A 20516-nucleotide genomic window follows, 5' to 3' on the forward strand; every position below is an offset into this window, starting at 1 on the left:
AAACACGGCGAGAACATTCGCTGGTCCATGTCGGCCAGTCCACGTTCTTGCCCCGTAGTACATGTCCAGACTTATACCATCATACTTCAGCCTGAGATGGTCAGACCTCACCTGGTAGACACAATGGGCAAGTGGAGGTGGCCATCACTGCAGTGCCGCCTCCTCGTCTGGATGGAGGTCTCGTGCAAACCTGATTTCCTGTCCGTTAATTCTATTTTCTCAACACTGATGCCCTCTAGGTTCCGAACTTGAATGAAATTACAGTCTTGGAGCAGAGAATTCCTTGCTTCAGCATCACGGACTTCAAAGCAGTGTTACCCTAGGCCCTTAAAGTTCTACAACTTTATTTTGCAAACAAATGGATATTCAGAAACTCGTAAAGGTGACACTGTTGAAAAACGATAACAGTGTAGATATGTGAGCTTCAATATATTTACAAGAAAAGTAAACAAAAGCAAACAACAAATAAATTCAGCAGAGCAAAAATATTTACCTCGCAAACCTCAAATCATAATGATTCCTGATGCTTTTTGTTGCTTAGACCAAGGATTAGCGGACAAACATTTATACAGTTCAAACCTCAGACATTGTAAAGCGTTTGATGTTCCATAGTTGTTTGACTAATGATGAGCGGCTAAACGAAATATAATTTCCTGCAGCTGCTGAGCACAGGATAATTGTAGACGAGTGTGGGCTGGATAATGAGAGTATTGTGTAACCCGAGCTGAGCGTGATTAAGCGGTAAATTATTAAGTCGCCAACTTGGTCACGTGATTAGCCCAGGCGATGAACGCGGGCCGGCACTCATTACCCTCCGGGCCTTGTGATCCTCCCGCCACAGGTGTGATAAAAGGTTTGCGCTCACGCTAGGGACGAGTTGCACGAGCTGGGTGGCAGACGACAATCACAGGAAAACACAAGGGTCAGGTCACTGCTAGCAGATTTCACACTGACACAAACTCACCCTCAGTTCCGCTTTCGACCATAAAGTGTATATTTCTGCAGTGAACATTTATTTGTTAATGTAGAGTGCAGATTATTCTTTAAAATTCAATTTAAAAAATACATCCCCCTCAAACAACAAACAAAATACGAACTTCAGGGCCAGATATTCTAATTGCCTGGAACTTATTACTCGAAGATTTTGGGTGACAGCAAGTGGAGAACATTCCACAGTTTGCTCCCCCAAGGTGAAATATTTTTTATTCCCCTTTCGGATGTATAATTAACATGTCGGTTATTACAACCATCTGAATTGATGAGGCAGTAAAAATCGGCAAACAAGTCAATGCCACGCGCCTTTTCCAGCTACCCCGATGCCTTTTCATGTGTGGTATGAACTGCCAGGCAAGTCGGAGGCAGTCCTGCTGCCAGCCCACGACAAGAATGATTAAAAATTAAATAAGCTTTAATATATTAACGATGTTTTGGTGAAAGCTGCAACCAGTGCAGCACAGAGGAGGCTCGGGTAAACGCGGTTAGGCCTTTTGGTGTGTAAATAAGAGCAAAGCTGGAAAGTGCTGGGTGCAGGCTCGGCTCCCGTGGCGGGACAGAGTATCAACAAAGCTCGGCCGGCGGTACACGCGCCTAATCAGAACCAGCACACACTAAACACAATCACTCCTTTCTCACATCCACAAGCCCGAGAGGCCACCAGCGCACCTCTGCCTGGGATTTGTTCCTACAGCGCCCGCAACTATTGATTTTGTTGTGAGAGCCTGGCTGCTGGTGGTGGTGGTGATGGTGGTGGAGGTGGTGGTGGGGATGGAAGTAGTGGTGGAGGGATCGGTAGTCAGGAGGTTGAGTTGGAGGAGTTACACTGGGTGCGGGGGTGGGACTAGTTTGGTGGACAGGAAGCGTGGGAAGGGATGGGACTCGATAATTTTTTTTCCCACACTCTGCGGTCCTCCTACAGGTCATGAGCAAAAACGATGTTCAGACCTTCTGGAACTTTGGCCTTTTAGTAGGAAGAGACCTTTCCGTGCCGCTTCATGGCTAAACTATCGTCTGACAACAGCAGCAGAGAGAGGACGACGAGTTTAAAGAGACCGATATCAACATGAACCTCGAAGAATACGATTCCAGGCACGTTACTGTGTTCTGAATGAGAACTGTTATCAGTATACAGCATGGATGATTTATTTCTTCCACTCATGGACTAGCTTTAGCTGCCGCCAACAAGGCTGGCATGAGGTTACCCCGGAACGCGACGGACTGGCACGAGCAAGGTGCGAGACACGAACTCACATGACCAGTCTCTCACGTGACGGCGCGAGCTGCTTTGCAGCTGATGATTGTGGACATTGTCCATCGCTGATGACCATCCACATTGTCAACTGATGAATAGTTGTGTCTGTTGCTGAGGTTTGACCAAAACTAACCGCCTTCTTCTCACCACACTTTATTTGACGGCCTTTTAAACACATGAATGAAGATCAACCAGGGCTGCGCGTGCGTGCACGCACCATTCGCGCGCGTCTGGAATCCAGTTTGTCTGGGTGTGTATGTTTGCACATAGCCGTTATGTTCTGGTCGATGAATCCATTTTTTTCTTCTCCTTTAGATCGTGCAAAGCGGGAATCTCCAGCCCATTTTAGAGTTTAGTTTGCCCTCGTTGATTGCTATTGATCATCTTATCAATACTCAGCAATATTCCAGTTTTTTTTTAACTTTTTTTGAAAAAAAGTTTCTTTCAGTCACAACTGGTGTATCCAAATGTGGCTGCAATCTCATTTTATGAGGATTTCTCGTGAAACAGTTTTCTAGGGTCAGAAATGCCACCCAGGGTGGACAGGATCTGTTTGGAGTTTAGGTCAGATATGTTAGTATCTGGTCAGTTGGACAGACCCCGGGTAGAGCTGCAGGCTAAACATGTCAATACCCGGTCAGCTTTGTCAACCCGGGGGTAGAGTGTAGTTGACGGCGCGCGCAGCAAGGCATGAGCGCAGCTCACTCCTCACAATCATCGATTAAATACTTGTCCCCGCTCCACCTCCGCACTGCTAGCAACGAGAGATCATACATCTTCTCTTTCGATTAGTTTTTTTTTTATTTATGGTTTCTGTCACAAGGCTGAGATTCGTATTGGATTGTGCATGGTGTGCACGCGCTTGTACCCTGTCCCAAAATCTGTCTGTGGGTGTAGCATATGGTGTCTTTGTGTGAAGACCTGTCCTATAACTTGTCGGTGGCTGCACCATAGAGTGTCCTTGTGTACCTACAAACTACATGTGCATTATAGTGTCCTTTGTACACACCTGTTCCAAAAAGTCGGATCACAGAGTGATTTTTCACAATAAATGTTCACTATACAATTCATCGTCATTAGAATTACACAGCCTCCATTTATTCAGCCTGTTTTCCCTGTTTCCAACTGGATGAGACCTGACCACAAATGAGCACCATTTTTTGAGATGCTCCTGACTTCGCTCCTGTTTCCTTTTGACAAATCGTATTTCAACCCTTCTTCAGCTGCACATTGTTCAAATGCTGGTGGTAATGGTGTTTCATTGATTACATTCCCTCAACTGTCTCGGTGTCCTTTGTATTTGGGCCTGAAACAATTTATTTGTTGGCACAAATATCATCATTTTCACATCAACACCAGCCTTACAGCACTTTGTATCATAAATAGTCTTTGGTTTATTACAGCCAAATGAGTTCCTCGCACTTGTGTAAACCTTTGTGTAACATGTAAAGCGCCCACAAGTCTCAGAAGGTAAACATTCTTTACCTACATTTATGTGTAGCAAAGACAACACCACACAACTCCGGTACTCGAGATCCCTGTCTAGCTCTTCTGGGGCCCGATGCATGACACTAAGCTAAGTTTTTGCATGCTATCTAGCATTCATGGGGTCCGATGCATGACAATAAGCTAAGTTCATGCTGTCTAGCATTGCTGAGGCCCGGCACATCGCTGGCTGTTAGCTGGTGGTTCGAGGTGGCCAGCGGACCAGGAGTCAGCGACTGTGCTGCCACTCTATGTCCAGGAGAGGTTCACTGGCCGCCCATTTGGCTCCTGCAACTTTCTGGAGTCTAGACTTGATGCAGAAAATTGATAGGTTTATTTTTTCGGCGGATAAGGACCATTTGTGTTGAAAAAAATGTCTAAGAACACCACCTGAAAATTTGCTGCTGAAACTGTTATTTAACAAAGACCGAAATAGTAGACCCATGTAGCCATCTTGGTTATTAAAACATTCTGCATTATGTATATGCTCTGTTTTTTTATATGAAATGGAAAACACATTTTCCGAGAAACAAATATATTGCTCAGCAGCGAAATATTTTTCCAGCGCATTTCAAACTTCTGCTTGGAGAAACAGTTGGCAACACTTTCAGCAGCAGGCTGCTTGTGGGTCGCAGTTCGCTTTCTAACTTAGGATACTGATTCGTTCCTACAACCCAGTACAAATTATTCATGAATATGTAGATAGGTATTCGTACTCCAAATGAATCTAGAGGGAATGATAACAGCTTCCATTGATTAGCTGTTTATTAACTGAGATGTAATGAAGAGGAAACGCTAGTCTAGACGATGACAACGGCGGCGATGTTGATGATAATGATGATGATTTAATTGTGAAATTCATTAAAGGCTTAAGCTTCAAAACCTCTTTCTAATAATCCTTACATTGCCTTTTTGTTTCCGGGCCTTTACTGCACTGCTTACTGAAATATTTACTCCTACCCGCGCCTTAATCATCCTCGCACGCCTCACGTGCGCACGCGCAGGAAGATACGCAGCCCTCCGTCACTAACTGCTTAGTCCCCCAAATCCCCCAAAGCCTTTCTGTAGGGCTTAGCATCCTACCACCAGCCTGTGCTTACAGCCGGCAGATACATTGGATTATGCTCCCCCCATTCTTTACAGAGATTAAGTGTTTAAGTTCTGGGTAGTGAGGGTGGGGAGAGGTGGGGTGAGGTGGGGTGAGTGGGGTGAGGGGTTACCGGGTGGCGTGAGTGGCAAGCGGCTTGCAGTAAAGAAAGAAATATAAATAAACAGGTGCCGCAGTGTGGAGGCAATCCCGAGTTTGCGCCTCACTAGCCATCAGTGAGGGCTGATCGATTGCCGGAGAATGTTTGTTGCGCGGTGATTGATTGATTGTATCAAACGTGCGTGGAGCGCCATTACTTGATAACGAGGGAGGAAAACGAAATCATGGGTTCGAGTTAGCGCCCCTCCAAGACGGCTTTGGCTGTGGTAATGCCAGCACATTGTAAACACGACCTGCAGGACAGGATGCTGCGATCAACTCTACAAGCTCGTGTTTCTTTTTTTTTTTTTCCCCTCTCTTTCCTTCTCTGCTGCATAAACTGGCTTTGTCCCTCAAGTTTATACAGTTGTATCCAGAGACCTGCGCCCTTAGGTAGAAGTGTTAGTAGTCAGTGTGTTCAGGGACTGAGGTGCTTATCGACAGGTTGGTACGATCATACAATGAGCAGCAGGTAGTCACTCAGTGAACGGCCAATCTAACGGCAGTAACGAGGCTTGACGTGGGCGGAGGGTCGCTTTGATGCCAAGCCAAGCGTGAAACACGATGCGGTTGCGTGGTTTTGCTGTGCTCCTTCCGAGAGAAGCCAAAGCTGTTTTTAATTACACTAGCAGCTAATTTGTCACTCTCGTCATCGTTACATTATGGAGGCTGGCGAGAATATTAGTCGCAGCTTCAATATCCTTCGCCATATTGCCATCGCAGCTCTTTTTGTCTTCAGATAACCTTTGTTCGTTTGGTCTTGTCGTTTGTTCATTTTTTTCACTTCAATTTGTATCCCTGCTTACCTTGCCGAAATAGTGTTAATAATGTAAAATATAATAATCTTTCTCCTCAATAAGTGTAGATTATTTTTGAATAAAATAATTTTGAAATTTTATTTTTGTATCTTTGAAATTATTGTGCCCGACACACCAACACGCCACCCTCGTTTGTATCCTTGACTACGTACCCGACAACACCGAACATGTGTTTGTCGCATATTTTCATAAACAAAGCAAATCATTGTGCAACTGTACTGGTGAAACTTTGGCCATCAAACTGTTTTGAACTGTCTCTTCATCAGTCCTCATTCTTCCGAGGTTAACCTAGCATGGCAAGTCGGTGGGAGACAGATGGCGCTGCCTATCACACCTTGTTTTTAATCTCCGGCACAAGAGAGCTCTGCTGATCGATTCATTTGATATCGTTGCAGATGGATCGGATGTCTCTTGTTATTTCTGCGTAGACGTGTGTTTCTTTCTTTCATTCTGTTTATTTGCTCATAAGCCTTTACAGACACTTCTGTCTCCCTTCTGTCTCCCGTCTGTCTCTCTATCTTAATGTTTCTCAGGCTCCTATATATGTAACTGCTTCTCTCTCTCTCTGTTACTTATCCTTCTTTCCTTAACATTCGATTCCCAATTGAAAGCTTCATTCTTCCATTATCTTTATCCTTCTTCTGCCTTCTATATATCTCTCAACACTCAAATTGTTTTCCCTTTCCTTTTTGAAGCATGTTTCTATGTCTATCTATACACTCTACTGACATAATCTACAGACGTTTATCTCAACATAAGTACTCAGTATGTCTCAAGTACAAGAGCTTAGACTTTTGCTGGCCAGAACCTAGATATTTATGGATAAAGATTGAGTCCACCACTTAAGAAAGCTTTTCAGACCTTGAAGAAACTCACACCTCCGACTGATGAGGTTAGAGAAGGAAAGGTAGATATAATTACCTACTGCAGCCAACCAGAATTTAAGATAGATGATTACAATTAATGGCGACTAACCCCTTTATTTGTCAATAAAATGATTTTCTCCCCCATTTTTGCCAAATAAAGTATAGAACTAGGGGATTCGACTACAGTATAGTTGTCCCTAGATGTAGAAATTGTAATTCATCCCACTTTTTCATAGAAATTTATATAACTTCATTTATAACAATATAAAAGAAATTAAAAACTCAAGACAGAAAAAGCAGATATTTCCGGTTTAACTCTACTGCATCAACAGTCTTACAATATTCATTTCTTACCGGTCATGGAGGAGATTAGTTTTAGTAGACAAGCTCTCAACTTGTTTGTGGCAGACAAGAAGAGAGAAAGCAGAAAGTCAACCGCCCGTTCATTAACTCAGCTATCTCTACATCTTTCAATGTTGCTACATCTGTCTTTCAATGATTTTATGTAAGATTAGAAGGCATCTCAAGTGCAGGTTACAGTAGCGTTACCGGCAGTTAGTGTTTCCCGCAAGTATTGGGGTACTTCAACTACATCTGGGGTCGTTCCTTTTCGTGCTTTATCTTTAGAACATAATGTGGCTTGGAAATGTCAAAGGTGATTCATTTCCCTCACATTGGGACATCCAGCACTTCTGGCTGAGCTAATGCCACCTTCTAGTATGACACAAATGATACAAGTCTGTCTTTCATCACTTTTTGATGAGCAGGTCCAAGGCGAAATTCTCAAAAGAAAACAAATTTAGGGAATCCATTTGATTTCCTGTAGGATCTGGTTTTAAGAAAAGACTAGACACAGCTTTGTAAAGGACCAGTAACTCCATTCCAGTAACAAGACCAGTCAGTTCTTTTCCTTTTCTTAGACACTTTCTCTAAAAATCTGTGAATATAAAATACTTCTTAGCAGCTCAATGAATTCAGGTTGTTTGGCAGTGGCATAGCCAGAACTTTCTAAAAAGTGTGGTTGACCCCATTTTCCTTAATTTTTCACCAAGTGCTATCAGATAACATTTTGTCATAAAAAAATTTGTTTAACATTTAAAAAGTCTTACAAATTCTTGTGATGTGCATTTTCTTCTTCAAGTCTTATCTTCTTAAAGTACTGCATCATCATCGTCGTCATCATCATCAATTATCAATCATCATCAATCAGTCATCCTTCATCCATCATCATCATCATCATCATCAATGTCATGTATTTTCACTGTACCTCCAAAAAATCTTTAGCGGAAAGCCATAGAAAACTGTTTTGCCGGTTTAGTTTTTAAAAATGATTTATCTTTTTATGGAGCCACAAACATCAGGGTCCTGCCTGTAACAAAATTACTCCTGCCAGTGGCACAACTACAATCTCCTTTCACTGGCGGGCACAGATAGAAAAGCCACAGTTTGTTACTCGGGGGAAATATTACACAGCACAAGCACAATAAATCTGGGTTAGCCTGTGATATTACATAATTCAAACAACATGGCTGTCAATTTTCATGCAAAGCTTTACGAAATTAGATTTTAGTTTTTCATGTTTGAAAATGTCCAAAAGGAAAAACTACAGCGGGTTTTGTAGTCGGTCAATCGATGTTTGTAAGAGCACGTGCTACCTTCTTGATATTCTCGTCTAACGAGTTTTCTCAGTATGAGATTATTTACAGACCGCTGTGTGCGTGTTGTTTGTGCCAGAGACACATGTGTCATGTGACTGCTTCACTCAGATGTATTCAGTCCATTGTACTGCTGCTCCTTTTCCGTGTGTCCGTCTACTGCTATCTTCATGCCTCCTTCTCTCCTTCTAGGATTCGTTGAGGAATTTCTGCTTTCTTTTTCTTCTTCTGTCTTCTCCTTCCTCACCTTCTCGTTTTGCTCTCTAATCTGTAATTTGTCATAAGGCAGGAGGTGAGGTGTGGTGAGGTGTGATGCGTGATATGAGCGGGAGGGGAGGAGAAGAAATATAAAGCCGCTGGCCCCTTTTTTCTGAACATTTGACATTTTTCAGTCAAATGTTAACCAGATTCCAAAAGATATTATCCTGTACTAATCTTCAACCAATCATTAAAAACATTTTCATCTCATTAGCCCCTAGAGGGTATTGGATAAATGGCGGAGGGCTAGTAGCGAACATCATCTGGCCATGCTAGTGCTGGTTGCAAGTCTGAGTAGGTGTCATGACACAGTGTCATCATCGACTGGTTAGACCAGTGCCAGCTGCAAGTCCACCACCGATGTGTCACTACATTGTGTCACACAGTACAGTGTCACCATCGACTGTTAGTATCAGTGTCCAACACCGATGTGTCACTACACTGTGTCAGCAATGGCTTCCAGCTGTTCCCTCTTGCCTGCCATCAGACCACGTGTCAGTGGTGCAGTGCCTTGTTTATCGTCGCTGTGCACGTCACCAGGACAATAATTCTAGATGAATAATTATTCACAGCTGCCGGTATCCTCTCCCAAATCGAATATCGACGGTCGCACACTCTTGCATTTGGTCGTGTACAGAAACTACCAGTGGTCCTTGTTGAGACCATGTTTAAATCCGACCTGACTTTTGAAACATGCTTGTCTTACATATCTGACTGATTATTAATGATATACTTTGCAAACAGAACAGAAACATTTTGTCCACATACCATGGGTTAAAGAATTATGGCTGGTATACGAGGCTATTCAATAATGCCGATTTGAGATGGCAACACACACACACACACACACACACAGGCCTTGTGTCCACATGAATTGTAGCTGAAAACATTGATAATCCTGCTCTTTCACCATCATGCCTTCAGAACACATTTTGGAAATCCACTTTGCCAACATGCAATACTTCTAGCTATTTCACGAGATTATCAATATTACTGTTTTTGTAGGATGTTGGGAAGTACAAACAAATCGGTCAATAATTATTTTAGAATTAATTTTTTTTCTTACGCGAATCCCAGAATGTAGAAACTCTCTGACCCTCGTGATTGGTCACAAGTCTCTAACCAGCATGTGAATCATTTTAATCATATAAATGTATGTATGTGTGTGTGTGTGTGATGTTGATTTAACATCATGGTGGAAAACTTTCGAGAAAGGAACGAACCATCTCACAAACATGGTGGCTGCCTTCATTTAAAAACAAAACTAGTGCACCTACCTGCGGATATTTTCACACACACACATCCAACCTTTGTAGGAAACCAAGGCAAGGATTCGGGATGTTTTCCGAGCTGCCAACGTTTGCTAGGAGAAGGTAACTGGAATGAGTTGTCCTGCATGTCTGCTGACTCACCTGCACCGTCTGCTCTTCACACCTGCCACAGGATGTCCAGCACCTGTATCCCCCACCTTTAGGCAGTTTTTCCTCCTTACGAATGCCATCAATGTTTGCTTCCCCCTGCATGTCTCTGCTTTCTTTTTATTTGGCATGTGCATGCTTTGATGTTTGTCTCAACCGCACAGAAGCTTGCTCTTGTTTCTTGCATTTTTTTTTCTCGAAAATTTCTTCTTTCAATACTTCAGCGGGGTAAATATCTTTGGAAGCATGTTTGTCTAATAAAAAAAATCGGTAATAAATATAAAAAGAAATTGGTAGATTTAGTTCATAACTTAATGAATATTATTGGAAATGAAATTGAGAAATCATGATTGAACTGTGTGGACTGTTGCCACACTCTGATCCAGTCACTTTTTCAGATACAACTAACGAGAACATTGCTTTCATCTCCAAAGTTGACTTTTGTGTATTTTACCCCCTCGTGTGTTTCGTTTCTCCGTCAACTTGCTCTTGTTTGTGCATGTGGTACTTGCTTGACTCGCTACGCTACTGACTGTTGAGCAACAATTCTTTCAAGTGTAATATCACACTGTGACCACTGAACTGTCAACTTTGACCTTGTAACTGGGGATGCCTGCACCGCAACAGCCGCTCGCTGGGAATACAACACACACTTCTCATTATCGTCTGCTCTTCTGTCTCGTCGGAACCGGAACTTATGTCGTCATATACATGTCCCGTTAGGAATCTGACGCTCGGAGGGACGTCAGGATGTCCATGTTCTGACGCCCTCGCACTCACCTCTCCCCCCAGTTGCCTCCCAGCTGCTTGCCTGCCTGTATTTGTGAATCCATCGAGTTTTTATTTTAGTTTGTTTTTGAACCTCACTGTGTTTCATGTTGTGGACCGTTCGCCCCTCCCTTCAGCCTCGGTATCGTCTCCAGCGTAACCCCCTCCTACTCTCCTACCACCCACCCCAAGTTCCCCTTGTGGACAGTTGTCCGCGGCTGCCTGCAGTTCCCTGTTCTCTAAAGTCACGTGTCAGTTGTAAGAATCTCGAGGTCCAGGAGTTGAATCGGCAGGAGTTCCATAATCAAGAACCTCCAGCAGCTAAAAGTCACCGACCATTGGATGCAGAGAGCATGTGATCAAAACAGTAGTGTAAATCCTCCTGGATAGAAAAAATTCTGTATGTGTAAGGTATATATATATTCTGCACAGCACTTCTGACACGGATCAAAACCTGTTGCATAGTCGTTCATGTTTCCACCAGCCTGGTGTTGTCTTCCAAGTAAGTGTCAGTCGGCACAAACTCCTTTGCCTCCACTAGCAAAACTTGGCAGTATTCCTACACTGTGGCGGATATACCACTTAATATTTAAAATAGGTAGACAGACTTTCCTTCAAATATAGCATCTCAACTGCCTTTATAAAAATTTTTGTGTTTATTTACAAAGAAAACGAAAGGCTCCTTGTGGGCAAAGTCTTCGATATCCAAACAGAGATGCAAAGCCTCACTAATGAAATGAACAGCGTATGACCTGTCTAATTAATACACAATTAATAATTAATGGAGCTTTAAATATGAATGTGAATGGACAGGCCTTCAATATGATGCATATAAAAATATATAATATTTAAAGAGCTAGTAAAAAAGGTCACTGGCATGTCAGGTGAGGTTATAGTGTTTTAAAGGTATTGTATGTAAGGTAGACCTTCATGCTTGAGGTGGAAAGAAGATGCAGTCAAGCGGAATGCTGGTCAGTTCCCCAGCACTGTAGATAAAGCGTGTGCATGGCTTCGTACATTTAGTATTCCCCGTTTATTCCCCATTCCCTGTACAGGGCTGGCTGCTTTGCCGTGATGTAGCCGTAGTTGCTGGCTCGGCGCAAAACACCATTTCTTCTCCTCCCCATTCCTCTCAAAAATAAAAAAAAAAATCAAAGATATAATTAATTTTTTACTTTCAGTTTTTCTTTACTATAATTCTGAAATTTAAGCACGCAAATTACAGACTATCGAATAAGTACAATTTCCTTGAAGCCGCCTCTGGCCATCGCTTTTCCACAAAGGTCAACGGAGGCGCAATTTTTAGGAGGATATGTCAGTGTTCACCTTTCTTATTTAGCTAGAAAGAAAACTTTGAAAAAAATATTTTTATTTATTATGTGATTTTTTTATAGTGAAAGTCAAAGCATAGCTCAGTAACAAGATTTTGAAAATCACACGGACCAATCAATTTTATATCCCTTTTAAAACTGTCGGGTACCGTTATTTCCGCACTAAATCCGCCGCCTTGTCAGTGGAAGCTTCTCGCTGTTTTTACGAGCAATTCAAGGCTAATAACATACTCTCCCTCAAAAAATTAATAATAAAAACAACTCCGGCATCATAATGAAAACACGAAATAATTCAAAACTTCCTGTTTTAGTAGGCATAAGTGGCAAAATAAACACTCGAATCCAGAGTATAATTATTATCATTTTTAACGATTATTAAAAACGTTTTTTTTAAAGTTCAAATTTAATGATTATATGTATCATTTATGTTTTCTAAACTTTTCTTAATTTTATTATGTCTTTAGCATATCAAATATTTCCTGTGAAGTATACTTGAATATATCCCTAATTAACAACACAAAATTCTCACAGCCTTGAATTTTTTTGCTGAAAAAGGTGCGCATGCTGATTTCTCGGAGTAATACCAGCTTTCTTGATAAGATTAACCAGTCTTTCATTTCAAAAACCGGCCGTTCATATATCGCTCAGACAAACTTTCCATTTTTGACGCGTTCACTGGTAGGCACGTGCTGACTGGCCTCTGAACCCTCGTTAAGTCCTCGTTCTGTCTCTATCTGCTTTCTTCTTTTCATTGTCGTAACAACAAATCTCACTTCTAGTATCAACCAGTATTAGTAGAAAAAGAGAAGCAGTTGCAAAAGGATTTTGTCATCCCGATCATTCCTTCTCTTTTTTATGGTTTAGATAAAAAAAAAAAAAACAAAAAACAAAAAAAAAAAACAAAAAAAAAACACGTTTTACTCGTAATGAAAAGCAAGCAGCTCAGAATTATATTTTTCTTTCTGAGGTCTCTCTCATCTTTCTAATTTGGAGATGTTTTTTGCAATTTAGAAAAATGCACCCATTTTCAACGGTCGTGAAGATTGGATGCAGAAGAGGATGTACTTCTTACTGCAGATAAAATATTAAAATTAAACAGGACAAGTGTTAAAAGTTTACATTAAAATGGATTTCATAATTCAACAAACTGTCCTATAGTAAATTTGTTTTAAATAGGATTTTAACATTCTTCTTTAAGAAAAACATGCATCAATTCTTTTTCCTTATTCATTTCGTTATTTTCCTGGTGCAGAAGAAACACTTTTGAACTTTATTGGCTAACATTTACCAATCTTTACAAACTAATAAGTACACATGCAGGCAGATAAACACAAATATCCCATACCCACATGACAAAATATTTTTATGAAACGGATACAGACGTTTAGATTGATTTTTCTAAAAAAAGTATTGAATAAATTGTTTTAAAAACCGACATTAGTTGTTATAAACTAAGATTAAACGAAAATGTTTTAATGTGCAAGCAAACGTTGGACCTACATATCTGTCCGTTAAAAAAACAAAGGTTTTTAATTTTATAAACTATAAGTAGATGAAACAAACCCAGACCTACTTAAAACGTATTGAGAAAAAGTGCTTGGGTCACCCGGGGTTACTTAAAAGGATTCATCTGTCCATCAAATGAAAGAGCAAGACAGAGTGTTTCTGATGCAAGAAATGCTTTATTTTCAAGAGGGTTGATCGATCTTCGTGAATACCAACGCACGACCCAGTGCTTCTTGTTAGCACAGCCCAACCTAGTGCCTCTTTGTTAGCACAGACACTGGATCCAGCAGAGAGTTTTAAGTTGTTCCCCTTGTGCAAGCTTGCGAGAAGCTGAATGGTGGCGCTGTTGGCTGTTTTCAGGTACTTGCAATTATTTCAATCCTCTTCATCGTTCTTTCGACCATCGCACTCACGCTCAACACCATCCCAGACCTGCAGGACCGGTCGGACCCCACTCTAACCACAGACAATGAGGACCTGGCCATGGTTGAAGCCGTGTGCATTGGCTGGTTCACGTTAGAGTACCTCGCCCGCTTCTGGGCCTCCCCCAACAAGTGGAAGTTTTTCAAAGGCCCGCTCAACGTTATTGACCTTCTGGCCATCATGCCCTATTTCATTTCCCTCGGTCTCACGAGACCAATAAGAGCACCACGGAACAGTTCCAGAACGTTCGGAGGGTAGTGCAGATCTTCAGGATCATGCGAATCCTGAGAATCCTGAAACTGGCACGGCACTCCACGGGTCTCCAGTCTCTGGGGTACACGCTGCAGCGGAGCTACAAAGAGCTAGGGCTGTTACTTATGTTTCTGGCCATTTCCATCTTGCTCTTCTCTAGCTTGGCCTACTTTGCGGAGAAGGACGAGCCAGAGACGAAATACAAGAGCATCCCAGAGACATTCTGGTGGGCGGCCATCACCATGACGACAGTAGGGTACGGCGATATTTATCCCAAGACAGTTCTGGGCAAGATTGTGGGTAGTGTGTGTTGTATATGCGGCGTGCTGGTTATCGCGCTGCCGATTCCCATCATAGTCAACAACTTCGCCGAGTTCTACAAGGACCAGATGCGGCGCGAGAAAGCCTTCAAGCGGCGGGAGGCGCTGGAGAAGGCCAAGCGAACGGGCAGCATCGTGTCCTTCCACTCCATTAACCTCCGCGACGCCTTCGCGCGCAGCGTCGACCTGATGGAGGTGCACTCCCCTTCCCACAAACCTCGGGACCCTCACCACCCTGCTGGCGGCGGGGGCGGGGGCGGGAGCGGGACGGGTACGACAGCCGACGTTGACGACCATCACCACCAGCAGCACCATCACCTTCACGAAGACGACTGCATCCACAGCGGCAACACGTCGTCATCCAATTCCAGCGAGCACGCCAAAGCCCTCGCCCCGTCCTCGTGCGCCCTGCGGCTGAACCAAACGACCCTGGCACCTGCTGCCTGCACTTCGCATATCTTGAACGTTGGCAACGACGGCGACTGCGGGGGTCTCGCCAACAGCAGCATCAACAACCTGCTGGACGCCGACGAGGACTCGCTGAAGAGGATGACCTCATCTCAGCCGTTGCTGAACTCTCAACCTCAGGTACGTACTTGTGATGGCTGCTTGCAAATATTTTTGCATCGCATTTGGTTTTATTTTATTCATCTTTCAGTATAATCGTCGCCAGTCCAGATGTCTGCTTAAACCCTTCCGAGGAGAAGAACCCCAAGGTGAGTAAGAATATTCCCGAACTGTTCAAACTGATTTCCCATTTAATCCTTTTCATCATTTATTTTGGTTGTGAGATTTATTCTTAGACATTGAAGCACTGTTTACTAACTAACAAATCTTACCATGTATTGACCTTTAACATGTAATGAGGGCAAAAATTGACATTTTCTATGCTCTGTGGATGCATAAAGGATTCATTTGAGGTAGATATAGGTGTCAGCAAAGCGGATACATTAAGAAGAAATAAGAATTTTCATTCCTTGTGGACAAAGAAAATTTAAAAATATAAGTCTTGCGATACTTTAATCGGTAAGCGATAGCAGGCAAACACCTTTATCTCTAAAGACTCCAAAACTTTTCATCTTTGGTTAAGAATTCCGAGCTGTAAGCTAAACCTTTCTGCGAAATAGGCAAGTGAGGTTTTGGGAGATGGACTCCAAAAGAATGTGGACGAACTGAAAGTAAATGTGAGAGTTTGATTGTGGACTAGTAATCTCTAGCTAGTGTGATTGGATCGGAAATTTTTGTCCCAACTTCTAAGTGGATGGATATTCAATATCTTGCTCATGATGAGGTGGTCCAACTTCTGGCGCCAGCTTGTGCCAGTAATGGAGGGCAAAGGGCAGAAAGAGATCTCTCATCCTTTTTCTCTTTCTACTTGTTGACATTTAAACTGAAATCGCAGAATGAACTATATCTTTGTCCACTGGCCTCCATTTTATTGTCTTTTCACAAGCATGGTATCGCTTTGTGAAAAGTATTCAGTAACAAGCTTTAGAGTCCTTCCCACAATGCATTAGACATCAGTTGAAATCACACAGCCGTTTGTACACACACACACACACATTTATTCCTCCTCTACAAACCCAAAGCACTGTAAATAAAACAACCCCTAACCAAAGCTTCCTTCCGGCTGCTGCATGCAATTTGCTGTGTTCGTCTGTGCGTCCGTTCACGAGAGATGGATCCGATTTATGTGCATGTGGCCTCAGAATGTCGAGCTCTAAAAATATTTTTCCTATTTTTTTTAAAGCAGCTTGAGCCGTTTTTATGGTCGGGTAAAGTGTTTATAAATAGCCATTACTGTTATCATTATTATAAAGCTCTTCCAGCCTACCTTTGATGGTTGGGTAAAGCGCTATATAAATCTCCATTTTTATTATTTTGCTCAGCTCTGTAATAACATATATGTATTTCTGCCAAGAGGCAAGGATCGATCATGTTAGGTATGCATGCCATCAGCCCAAAGTCTGCACAAACTTTCGATGTAAAACCGAAGAGTAGGATGGCTGGAGAGGAGGAGGTGGGTGGATGGGATGGGAGGTGGGTAGTGGAAAGAACATTTGTCTTTAAATAGCACCGTTCACGCTTCCCGGGAGGAAGAAAAAAAATCCAGCAGCAGGGTAGTTGGTGTGGAAACTAGTAACGATCGCTACTTCCATCACGATTTTCTCAGCGAGACATTGAAAGACGCCACAAATGGAGAGATAAAGTTGGTGTTGAGGTTGGGGAGGGGGTTAGGTTCCCACATCTTGACATCTCAAGAGAGAGAGAGAGTCACGTGACCGTGTTTAACACCACTGCTTTGATGTCCTTCCGACGAAGAGTGCAGAGGATCGATGGAAGAGATCCAGTGGCCGAGCTAGTCAGTCCTCGAGTAGCACCCACATTTTTTATGGACATAGGCAGGATCAGGGATTTTGCGAGCCTGCGTCAACCTCGTGGTGCATAATTGCTCCTGGCTCACTTATCTTGTCATTAATGCCCTTTTCACTGCTCTCCCCTCTTTTTTCGTCACCGAGATCTTGGAACCAAGTGGCAGGAATCTTGCCTCACCATCACCTTCCTCGCCATTGGCTTCCTGCTCGTGCGAATGACGAGGTGTGTGAAAAAGACCACATTTCCAATTCATGCACTCATGTCTATTTATTTACCGCGATATCAAAAAAGCACTCGCCATTTTGTAGAAAGGCAGCTGGTGCTAATCCAAGAGGACATGCCTTTTCTCACTTGCTGTCTTCTCCACAGTAAAGTTTGAGAGCTGGAGAGATAGTTTCCTTTTTGAACATAAAAGACATTACAAATGAGGAGACAGATTCATCTTTTATTTGACATTGGATGGTTTGTACAGGAGAGTGCCACTTGCACCCCGCTTTGTCAGCAAAAAGTGATTTTTGATGACTCTGGATCGACTGAAAGAGAAATGGAATCAGAAGGAAAACTGTAAAAGTTGCTGTACACGCCTTTCTCTTTACCAAGTTTTGAGCAGGATTTCTGGGGAAGGAGATATGGGTAAGAGTGGAATGAGTGTAGGGAGGAATGCAGAGGAAAATTGCCTTAGTATTTCCGCCAGTAACCGCTAATCAAGGTAGGTAGGTAGCTACATAGAGACTTATTATTGTAGGATGATTAACTGGAGGCTTTGTGCACGAGTCAATAAAAGCTCTTATCTCGTTCATAAATAGAAAAAATGCTGCTATTCTGTCTTTTGGGATTTTCCATCCGGGGTATTGATCGGTTGGTTTTCCCGGTTTTTTTTTAAGTAGGATGGTCTTCCTGTAGCTGAGTACTTCTGTCATGTCGTTATATATTAGTTTTATTACCTAGTTCAAGGGTGAAGAAAAAGGAAGAAGAGGTTTGAAAACATACGGCATAGAGTATTTATCTTTCAAAAAAAATTATATGACCCCTAACAGGCAATCCTCAAAAATCGCAGGATAGGCGGAACAGAGGATAGACAGGGAGAGTTACATTACCTGGTTAATCCTTTCAGCTTGTCTCCCTTGATAGTAGCAAGTAACGGCCCCTGGGGACCATATAGGCTGTCATCGTGGACCTTGCTCTTGCAATCATTGTTCATGTGGACTCTGGTGTTCTTCTCGTAGAGAGTCTGGACAGAGATGACCAGACTATTCCAGTGTCTTAGTGTGTGCGGGAAGATATTGTAATTTGTCTGTATTTTCTTAAATTTAGTGATCGTTACTTGTCTGTGCAAGTCTGCACCTGGCCCCTTGTATGACCAAGTATGTCTCGATCTGAGTTTAATGCTGGCTTTGACTTCTGTTATTGATTTGCCCCCCAACCCACTCCCCTCTGTGAGCATGTTATAATGAATGCCCGACAAAACGAAGTACACTAGAAAAAGGGATTAATCTTCCACCTTTAATTTTCACACTTCACTTGCCAAATTTCTTACGGTCGCTGAGAGCAAGGGAGCAAGCGAGAGAGAGAGAAAAGTGAAGAGAAAGTGAAGAAGATTGGAATAAGAAAAGAAATGGACAAATTCAACAATAAAGAAGTTGCCTGGAGGCATTAAGGAAAAAAATCTCTTAGAAAAAACAAAATCCTGGCAGGAAAATACTTTGCATAAGGCATTAACTGGATATTGGGTTTTCACCAGGGACACACAGCCATTTGGGGGTCATCTCCATGGTGACGGAGAACTGTGTATTTATAGCATGATCGACAGAGGGTTTAATTGGGCAGTTTGGTGGGGAGGCTATGTCAGACACTTGCAAGATGCGGTAAGTGGGGATGGTAAGTTATACACTTGCCAAGTGTGGTGAGTGAGTGTGGTCAGCTAGAAACTTGCAAGAAAAGTCGAATATTACAAGGGCAAGAATTCAGCAGACTACTATAAACATTGTGTCAGGAGCTAGTGGGGAGCAGGCAAATTAATCCAGAACTGGTTACAGAGTGTGTGGACGTGGATGGTGTGGGCAAAGTGCTGTAGTGAAAGCTGGCATAACAAGTATTGCAAGTGTTTCCGACATGCGCTTGTTGGTTTGTATCGATCACACGCGCACTACCAGATCTTCTGGTGTTGAATACCTTCTTTCTCGGTACCAACAGACGGTAATACAACTGCGGTTTGTTCTCAGCAAAGTTGAAATCCATGTATCCTGATTCTGAAAAAAATTTCATATGAAGAGACTGGAAATACGAGTATGGAAGAATTGAACACACGGGTTGCGCAACACATGTATTGCCATGAAAATGAGTTTGACTTTCTTGCCGAGTAATTTTTTGTTTGTTTATATTGAGGACAAACCCTTCTGGTTCGATTTCTTGTTCAAGAATTTATTCCACAATAATATTTATGTTGCATGATAAGCAGCCTCGTCTTAAGACTAAAATAAAACATATCTGAGAAACTAACAGAAATTCTGAGGAATGTGTAGAGATCGGTTGGCGGGTCCGATGACATTTTTCTGGGATCTTAGTCATTTTAATCTTAGTAGCTCCTTCAACAGCAGCATGAACATGCCAATATTTATGTTTTCATTGTATTTCCGTTATCACGCAGGTAAACTACCGTCAGATGCACGTGCACTCATGAGTGAGACGGTAGCTTTGAAACGGTTAACATTATTTTCAACTTTTGACTTCTTCAGACCTTTAGACACACTCAAGTATTTGATAAGAAATGAAATTTAAGATTTTAATGTTGTTCAGGAAAAATTTTCAATTGTATTTAAGCAGTACTAATTGGGGTTTTAAACATTGCTAATTTTGTTGTATTAAAATTGATTTTGTTGTCTAATGTAACGAGGCAAAAATATTCTTTTAGACGATTAAAAGGAAATCATTAAGGCCTTTAAAATATAAATGCTATCTTTAGAGTCGCTATTGAAAGACTCAAATGAACCAAAGAAGCTGTTAGGCCGTTTCTGCAGGCTGTTTTATATGTCAATCATTTACAATTTGCACTGGGAACCAGTAAAAATTAGAAAGTGGTTAAAGAGACATCATGAGCTTGGCTTGAATTTGACCAGTTCTAACATAAAATACATAAAATAAACTTTACAGTTGTAAAAGTTTATTACTGTGGATGATGTCTTAATTGTTCTAGAATTGTGGCTTACATCAGATGAAATTCAGCTCCATGTAAAGACCCTTAAGTCCAGAGATTACGATTTACTGAAGTTTACCTCAAACGAATGTGCATTTGTCAAGTGAGAACACTTTTTATTCGGGTGGTGCCAATGGTTTTCAATACCACTGGCACAATGTGTACTCACTGTACCTTTGAAGTACACATCACTTTTCACGACAGTCCAGATTGTCAACATTCAATCCTCCAGTATAAATCGATGAAAGTACACAACATACACATTGTAAGATCCGGCATGCTCTTACAGAGGGAACATGTCCAACTGAACTGTGTATTTAATTTGTCCCACTAATCCATCGTCTTTCATTATC

At 42.1% G+C, this 20516-nt stretch overlaps 1 protein-coding gene across 1 annotated transcript in view; it reads left to right on the top strand.

Moving 5' to 3' along the window:
• Nucleotides 1-20516, top strand: part of LOC112574399 — a 142468-nt gene that overhangs the window by 104666 nt on the left and 17286 nt on the right. The window contains 2 exon segments of the mRNA XM_025255453.1: nt 13960-14227; nt 14230-15182. Of these exon segments, the coding sequence (XP_025111238.1) occupies nt 13960-14227; nt 14230-15182 (1221 nt within the window).

The sequence above is a fragment of the Pomacea canaliculata genome, linkage group LG10 (genome assembly GCF_003073045.1).
Source record: "Pomacea canaliculata isolate SZHN2017 linkage group LG10, ASM307304v1, whole genome shotgun sequence".
NCBI classification, from domain to species: domain Eukaryota; kingdom Metazoa; phylum Mollusca; class Gastropoda; order Architaenioglossa; family Ampullariidae; genus Pomacea; species Pomacea canaliculata.